Below are 8,278 nucleotides of genomic sequence, written 5' to 3'. Positions count from 1 at the left end.
CCGGGAGGCACCGGGGAGGGGCTCGGGGGTCCCGGGCCCTCCGCCGCGGGGTTTGGGCTGCTCGGGGACAGTGAGGAGGGGCAGCACGGCCCCCTGAGGGCTGGGAAAGGGTTAAAGCAGGAGGAGGGTCCCGGGTCACCGACAGCCCCAGCACGGAACCGCCGCCACCGGGACGGAACCGGAGAGGGCCCAGTCCTGCCGGGGGAACGGAAAGTGGGGGGCTCGGGGCAGACACGGAGCCCACAGTGAGGGGCACTTCCGGTTCCGCAGCCAATCAGCGCTCGCGGCCCCACGTGATCACCGCCCTGTGACCGCCAAGATGGCGCTGTCCAGGGCCGCGGCCCGAGGGGGGATCTGGCGCCTCGGCCCCGCCGCCCTGAGCCCCCCTCGGGAGCGGATACAGCTGCAGCTCTTTCTGGGCGTGCCCAGGTAAGCCGCGGCCCCCGTGGGGCAGCCATGTCCCTTGGCACCAGCCCCTCTCATGGTGACCCACCCCCGACGCAGCCTTGAACCCCTAAACACCGAGCGCAACCCCAATTCCTTCCAATACCGACGGCCGCCCCCGCTAAATACGGACCACACCGTGATCCTTCGCCAAATACTCATCCAGTTACTCCCCTCATCTTCTCCGGTTGCTACCCGGTCCTGGCTGTGTCCCCCCCACCCATTCCCCAGCCCTCAGTACCCACCCCCGTTATTGCACAAATTTCCATTACCGTGGTGTTGTTCCCTACCCCGGTACCACGCGTTTCTGCCCTCCCCAATTCCCCTCCCCTGCCCGAGCCCCGAAGTGCCCGGCACGGGAATTCTGAAATCAGAACCGCAGCTCCTCAATCCCCCCGAACCCTGATTCTCACCCCCAGCCCTGCCCGGGGTGCTCCCAGTTCCTCTATTCCACCTCTCCGAGGAGCCTCAAACGCGGCCAGGGCTGACGCGGGGGTTGGGATGCAGGTCCCAGGTGTGTTCCCAGCTGCGCAGGTCCCAGGTGCGCTCGCTCTCCTCCCGCGCCACCTCCCGCGCCCTCGTGGCCGCCGTGGCCGCCGCAGCCCGGCGGGTCAGCGCCAGGTACGAGCAGTACCTGGAGAGGAGCTTCCCCAGGTTCTACCTGCTCTACAACACCTTCAAAAACGGTGAGTCCCGAGTGGGAGAGCCTAAAAAGTGGCTGTTGAAAGAGGGGTTCAGAAAAGTGGTCTGAGAGAGGGTGGGGTGTTCCAAAAAGGAGTTTTCCAAGAGGTGGGTCCTGAAAAGGGGGAGTTGAGGGGGGAGTCCAAACATTTGGGACCCACACAGAAGATCCCAGCTCTTGGAAGGAGGATTCATTTTGGAATGGGGGAAGTGACTGCACCAGCTGTCCCTGCCTGGGAGGGATCAGCAGCTGAGGCAGTTCTGGCCCTGCAGGAATCCAGGCTCTCTTCCTGGAGGCCAAGGAGATCAGGAAGATCAAATCCAAGATGTCCCAGCAGCGGCTGAGCACGCAGCAGCTCCCGTACCGGGAGATGGAGAGGCTGCGCCAGGTGAGCCCTGAGCCCTGCCAGGGAGGGGCTGCAAATGTTCTGTGGGTGTTCCCTGCCTCAAAACAGGGCCTGGGAACTGCAGCCAGCAGGGGGACCAGGATTTTGGGGAGTTTGGGTGGCAGGTGCTCCCATACCAGGGGGTGGACTGACTTTGCTAGGTGAGCCCTGTGCTCTGCCAGGATGGGGCTGCAACTCCTCTGGTGGTGTTCCCTGCCTCAAAACAGGGACTGGGAGCTGCAGATGGGACTGTGATTTTTGGGAATTTGGGCAGCAGGTGCTCCCATACCAGGAGATGGAGTGGCTCTGTCAGGTGAGCCCTGTGCTCTGCCAGAGAGGGGCTGGAAATGTTCTGTGGGTGTTCCCTGCCTGAAAACAGGGACTGGAAGCTGCAGCCAGCAGGGGAACAGGGATTTTGGGGATTTTGGGTGTTAGGTGTTCTCATACCAGGAGATGGAGTGGCTCTGTCAGGTGAGCCCTGTGCTCTGCCAGGGAGGGGCTGGAAATGTTCTGTGGATGTTCCCTGCCTGAAAACAGGGACTGGGAGCTGCAAATGGGACTGGAATTTTGGGGAGTTTGGGTGTTAGGTGCTCTCATACCTTGAGATGGAGTGGCTTTGCTAGGTGAACCCTGTGCTCTGCCAGAGAGGGGCTGGAAATGTTCTGTGGGTGTTCCCTGCCTCAAAACAGGGCTGGGAGTTGCAGCCAGCAGGGAACAGGGATTTTTGGGGAGTTTGGGGTGCCAGGTGCTCACTGTGTTCCCTCCTGCCGGGCAGTTCCGCAGGGATGTGCTCAAGACCATTCCCATCGGGATCATCGCCATCCCCCCCTTTGCCAACTTCCTGGTGGTTGTCCTGATGTGAGTACTGGGGTGTCCCATCCTTGGGGGGCCTGATCCCCAAATTCTGGGCAGATGGGGTTTCTGCAGGCAGGAATCTCTCACTGTGAGGACAAACTGAGCCCTGAGGAGCTGAGGGCTGGATTGGCAATCCCAGAGAAATTGTGCAATCAGTTAAAATCATTTAATAAAATAAATAATAATTAACAGAATAATAAAATAATAATAAAATATTGATACACAATAATAATAATAAAATAAAAACTCCTTGGATTTTGCAGTTCTGTCCATCCCACCCTCCCCCCCTGCCCTCAGTTAATGTCCTTACCTGTGACCTCAGCTCAGGGGGGATGTGGGGAATGCAGATCTGCTGGGGGACAGATCCCCCCAGAGAGCCCAGGCCAGGCTGGATCTGTGGGACTGAGAGGGTGAGGATTGACCAGGCCAAGTGCCAGGTCCTGCCCTGGGCTCACCATGGAATGCTCCAGGCCAGGGACAGAGCAGCAGGAAAGCACCTGGGGTGGGCAAGGAGGCCACAGGGATGTGGCCATTGGGACAGGGCAGTGTCCATGCCACTGTCCTGGCACAGCTGAGGCCCCATCCTGAATGCTGGGCTCAGTTTTGGGTCCCCAGTGCAGGACAGGGAGGGGCTGGAGCACCAGGAGGGGGCTGAGGCTGGAGGAAAGGAGGCTCAGGAGGGACCTCCTTGGTCTGCACAAGTCCCTGACAGGAGGGGACAGCCAGGTGAGGGTCAGGCTGTGCTCCCAAGGAACAGGAGCAGAGGAAACAGCCTGGAGGGGAGGTTTAGGTTGGACTTTGGGGAGAATTCCTCATGGAAATGGCACAGGACAGGGGGTGTCCCCATCCCTGGGGGGATTTCACAGCTCTGGGCATGGTCCTGGTGACCTCAGGCTTTTCCACCCTTAATGATTCCCTGATTCCTTTGGGAATGAACCCCTCAGCTCCTGGGTTCAGTTGTGTTCCCTCAGCCTGAGGGGCTTTCCTTGTGCTCGTCCCCCAGCCTGGCACCCCCTGCCCTGCCCTAAATCCCCTCTCCTGCCTCTCCCCAGGTATTTCTTCCCCCGGCAGCTCCTGATCCGTCACTTCTGGACGCCCAGTCAGCAGCTGGAGTTCCTGGACGCCTACGCGCGCACCCGCAGGGACTCGTACCCCGACGTGCTGTGGGGCCTGGCGCTGGCAGCGGGGTCCCTGCCTGAGCCCCAGCCCAGGGAGCTCCTGCAGCAGCTCTGTGCTCAGGTGTGTGTGCCCAGTGTCACCCCCCAGCTCTGTGCCCAGGTGTGTGTGCCCAGAACCAACCCTGGGGTGTGTGTGCCCAGTGTCACCCCTCAGCTCAGTGCCCAGGTGTGTGTGCCCAGTGTCACCCCCTCAGCTCTGTGTCCTCAGAATCACTCCTCAGCTCTGTGTCCCCATCACCATCTCCCCCAGCTCTGTGCTCAGGTGTGTGTGCCCAGTGTCACCCCTGGGAGCTGTGCCCAGGTGTGTGTCCTGAGCACCAACCCTTGGGGGTGTGCCCCCACCACTCCTCAGCTCTGTGCCCAGGTGTGTGTCCCCAGTGTCATCCCTCAGCTCTGTGTCCCCATCACCACCCCCCTCAGCTCTGTGCCCAGGTGTGTGTGCCCAGTGTCACCTCCCAGCTCTGTGCTCAGGTGTGTGTCCCCAGAACCAACCCTGGGGGTGTGCCCAGGTGTGTGCCCCCAGAACCAACCCTGGGGTGTGTGTGCCCAGTGTCACCCCCCAGCTCTGTGCCCAGGTGTGTGTCCCCAGTGCCACCCCTGGGGGCTGTGCCCAGCTCTGTGTCCCCAGGACCACCCCTTATCAGCTCTATGCCTGGCTCTGTGCCCAGGTGTGTGCCCCCACCAACACCACCCCCTCAGGGCTGTGCCCAACTCTGTGCCCCCCACCACCCATCTCTGTGCCCATCTCTGTGCCCCCAGCACCCCTGGGAGCTGTGGGACATCCTGTCCCCCACCAGAGGTGCCACCTGCACTCCTGGGGCTCTTTCAGGTGCAGGGAGGTGCCCACCCAGACCTGGCCCAGCTCCTGGCTGTGAGGAGTTTGTTCTCTGGCTCTGTGCTGGCACTCAACAGGCTCCGTGTGGATCATGTGGTGAGTTCAGCTCAGCCCAGCTGCTCACCCACCCAAAACCAGCCCAGGTGCAGGGGGAAAGCTGCAGAGATGCCCTGGGCTCATCCCCACCCTGTGGCAGCAGGTGAGGGGGGCTCAGGTGAGCTCTCACCTGCAGTGCTGCCTCCAGCTGTGGGGCCCCAAAGATCTGCAGGGTGTGGAGCTGCTGGGAATGAACCCAGAGGAGGATTTGGGGAATGAAGGTGGGAAAGGTGATGGGAGGGATTTCCCCATCCCTGGAAGTGTTCAGGGCCAGGTTGGACAGAGCTTGGAGCCATGTGGGCAGGTGGGAGTGCCTGAATGGGTTTTAGGAGGGGTTGGACAGTCCCAGCCCTGTTTTGGGAGGGTTTGGACAGTCCCAGCCCTGTTTTGAGAAGGGTTGGACAATCCCAGCCCTGTTTTGGAGGGGCTGGACATGTCACAGGTGCTCTCCTTGTCCCCACAGAGGGCCCTGAGCCAGGTGCTGTTCCTCACTCCATACTTACCGTCCTTCCTGCTGCGGCACCGCCTGCGCAGCCACGTCCTGGAGATCCAGCACCTGGACCGTGCCCTGCTGCACCTGGGCCTGGCCCAGCTCTCTGAGGAGGAGCTCAGAGCGGTGAGGACACCTCAGCACACCTGTCCTGGGCTTTGTGGCACCTCAGCTGTCACCAGCATGGCTGTGGGGGATGATGTTGTTCTCTCCTGGGGAAGTTCTGCACTCTGGGGTCACACCTGGGATGGGGAGCAGCTCCTCACTTCACTTCTCCTCCTTGAGGGGGGGTCTTGGTGTGGTGCTGGAGCTGTGTGTGCCCATCCCTGAGTGTGTCTGTGTGTCTGTCTGTGTCTGTCTGTGTGTCTGTGGCTCCCCAGGCCTGTTACCTGCGTGGGCTGAACTCCACTCACCTGGGCCAGGCCGAGTGCAGAGCGTGGCTGGAGCAGTGGCTCAGGCTCTCCTGTGAGCTCCAAGGTACCAAGCACAGCAAAAGCCTTCTCTGGGCACAGGAGTGTCACTCTGGGGGATTTGGGGTGACTTTGTCCCCAGAGCCTGTGCCCAGGTGTCCCTGTCCTGGTGGCAGATTGCCCTGAGGGGAGGAAAGCAGGACTGGGGTGGAAATGTGGGGCCAGGAGCCCAGAGCTCCCCAGTGCTCCCCAGTGTTCCCAGTGCTCCCCAGTGCTCCCAGTCTGCCAACTTCTGTCTCAGTGCTGCCCACAACCCCCCCAGTGCCCACCCCAGGGCTGCCAGTCTGCCCAGAGCCCATCCCATGCCCACCACAGCCCTCCCCAGTGCCACTCCCATCCTAATCCCAGCAGCCCCAGTGCCACTCTCATCCCAGTCCCAACGCTCCCAGTGCCACTCCCATCCCATCCCAGCACCCCCAGTGCTCCCCAGTGCCACTCCCATCCCATCCCAGCACCCCCAGTGCTCCCCAGTGCCACTCCCATCCCATCCCATCCCAGCTCTCCCAGTGCCCCCAGTGCCATTCCTGTCCCAATCTCAGCTCTCCCAGTGCCCCCCAGTGCCACTCCCATCCCATCCCAGCTCTCCCAGTGCCCCCCAGTGCCACTCCCATCCCATCCCAGCTCTCCCAATGTCACTCCCATCCCATCCCAGCACCCCCAGTGCCCCCAGTGCCACTCCCATCCCATCCCAGCACCCCCAGTGCCACTCCCCTCTCAATCCCAGCTCTCCCAGCACCTCCAGTCCCACTCCCATTCCAGCCCCAGCTCTCCCAGTGCCCCCCAGTGCCACTCCTGTCCCAATCCCAGCACCCTCAGTGCCACTCCCATCCCATCCCAACTCTCCCAGTGCCCCCCCATCCCAATCCCAGCTCTCCCAGTGCTACTCCCATCCCAATCCCAGTTGTGCCAGTGCCACTCCCATCACAGCCCCACCTCTCCCAGTGCCCCCCAGTGCCACTCTCACCCTTCTCCCAGCCCTCCCAGCACCCCCAGTGCCCCCCAGTGCCACTCCCATCCCATCCCAGCTCTCCCAGTTCCCCCAGTGCCACTCCCAGTCTCTCACCCTTCTCCTGTGCCCTTGCAGCCTCTGAAGCCTCACTGCTGGCCCACAGCATGGTCCTGCTGTCCCTCAACTACAGCCAGCCCCCAGAGTGACACCCCGTGCCCTGCTGGAGCCCTGGTGGATCAGGGGGTGACAGCTTCGTGTCCCTCACCTCAGCCTGGTGCCAACCTGGTGATTCCCAGCCCGGTGCTGCCAAAATCCCAGCTGAGCTGAGCTGGGCTGGGCTGGGCTGTTCCCTCCTTTGGAGCTCTCCGTGGTCAGGGTGAGGCCGAGCACAGCCAGGAGAGGTTTCATTGTGGCAGTAATGAACTGCATGTTGTTAATTAGGGGAGAGGGGCGTGGCTTCCTGCCCTGGGGGTGTCCTGTGGGATCTGCTGGAGGGTTCCCATGGGGTTTGGTGGCTTTGTTTTCTTTCCTGAACAGTCTTAAATGTCACTCCCTGCCCTCAGGGGATGAGAAGCAGCCTCGAGTTTTCCTCCCAGATCTCTGTGAGAGCTTTGGGGGGTTCTGGGGTTTGGGGGAGGCAGGAGGGGGCTGGGGGTGCCACTGCTCACTCCCCCAGATTCAGCCTCATTGTTTGTTTTTTTTTAATATTTTTCCCTGCATTTCCCACTTCAGTGATTTTGGGGTTTAAGTTTGGTGACTTTGTTTTCTTTTCTGAACAGTCTTAAATGTCACTCCCTGCCCTCAGGGGATGAGAAGCAGCCTCGAGTTTTCCTCCCATATCCCTGTGGGACCTTCCTGAGAGCTTTGGGGGGTTCTGGGGGTTTGGGGGAGGCAGGAGGGGGCTGGGGGTGTCACTGCTCACTCCCCCAAATTCAGCCTCATTGTTTTTGGTTTTTTAAAATATTTTTTCCCTGCATTTCCCACTTCAGTGATTTTGAGGTTTAAACCCACCCTGCCCAAGGAATTCCTGCTGGCAAAAGAATTTATCCCAAGCTTGGGTGGTTTGTTAAAGCCCAAAGGAATTTGTGGCTCCAGTGTCCCCACGAGGGGACAAGGGGCATGGGGACACCTGGAAATTTCCCTTTTGAAGCCTGTTTGGGTATAAAGGGGTGGGAGCCACCCCCTTTTTTTTTTTTTTGTGGATTTCTGAGCCCCCCCCCTTGAGGAATTCAGCTCTCTTCAGCCACAGTTCACATCTAATTTAACAATTTGTCTTCTTTTTCCACTTACATATTCCCATTAAATACAGCATTATTCAGGAAAAAGAGGGGGGAAATAGCATTGAGGAGAAGCTTTGGATTCACAAAATTTGGGAAAATAAAAATGAAAAATCCAGTGTGAGCTTGGAGGAATTTATGGGGACATTGGATTTTGGGGGGCAGGGGGACTCAGGCACCAGGATCTGGTGTTAATGTGGATTAAATCCAATAAAAATTATATTGAAATGCAAAGAATAACATTGAAATCTGGGTGAAAGTACAATAAATTCTGGTAGTTCTTGTCTTTTGGGGAAGCACCCCCAAAAAAATGATTTGGGGTCAGGTCTGGAGTCACCCCCTGCAGGACACAGGGATGGGAGAGCAGGGGATCCATGGGGTGAAAAATAGGGGAAAATGAGGATTGTGACCCTCAGTGCATGTGTCACCTCTGGGCCCTGTGTCACCTCTGAGCCCTGTGTCACCTCTCAGTCCTTGTGTCACCTCCCAGCCCTTTGTCACCCCTCAACCCTGTGTCACCTCTGAGCCCTGTGTCACCTTGCAGTTCCATGTCACCTCTCAAGCCCCATGTCACCCCTCAGCCCTGTGTCACCTCACAGTTCCATGTTGCCTCTGTG

The 8,278-nt window shown here is 59.7% G+C and overlaps 1 protein-coding gene across 1 annotated transcript; it reads left to right on the top strand.

The window, feature by feature from the left end:
• The first annotated feature begins 281 nt into the window (after positions 1 to 281).
• LETMD1 (LETM1 domain containing 1) lies at positions 282 to 7,017 on the top strand. Its single transcript, XM_033083238.2, has 9 exons — positions 282 to 429; positions 952 to 1,130; positions 1,399 to 1,514; positions 2,287 to 2,369; positions 3,419 to 3,605; positions 4,374 to 4,475; positions 4,939 to 5,091; positions 5,346 to 5,442; positions 6,520 to 7,017. Exons 1-9 carry the CDS (start codon positions 320 to 322, stop codon positions 6,588 to 6,590), a joined length of 1,098 nt encoding a protein of 365 aa, XP_032939129.1. The 5' UTR covers positions 282 to 319; the 3' UTR covers positions 6,591 to 7,017.
• Positions 7,018 to 8,278: the final 1,261 nt, after the last annotated feature.

This window comes from Catharus ustulatus, chromosome 31, assembly GCF_009819885.2.
Source record: "Catharus ustulatus isolate bCatUst1 chromosome 31, bCatUst1.pri.v2, whole genome shotgun sequence".
NCBI lineage: Eukaryota > Metazoa > Chordata > Aves > Passeriformes > Turdidae > Catharus > Catharus ustulatus.
Note: the sequence above shows the minus strand (reverse complement) of the source record. Positions and strands in the feature narration are given on the sequence as shown.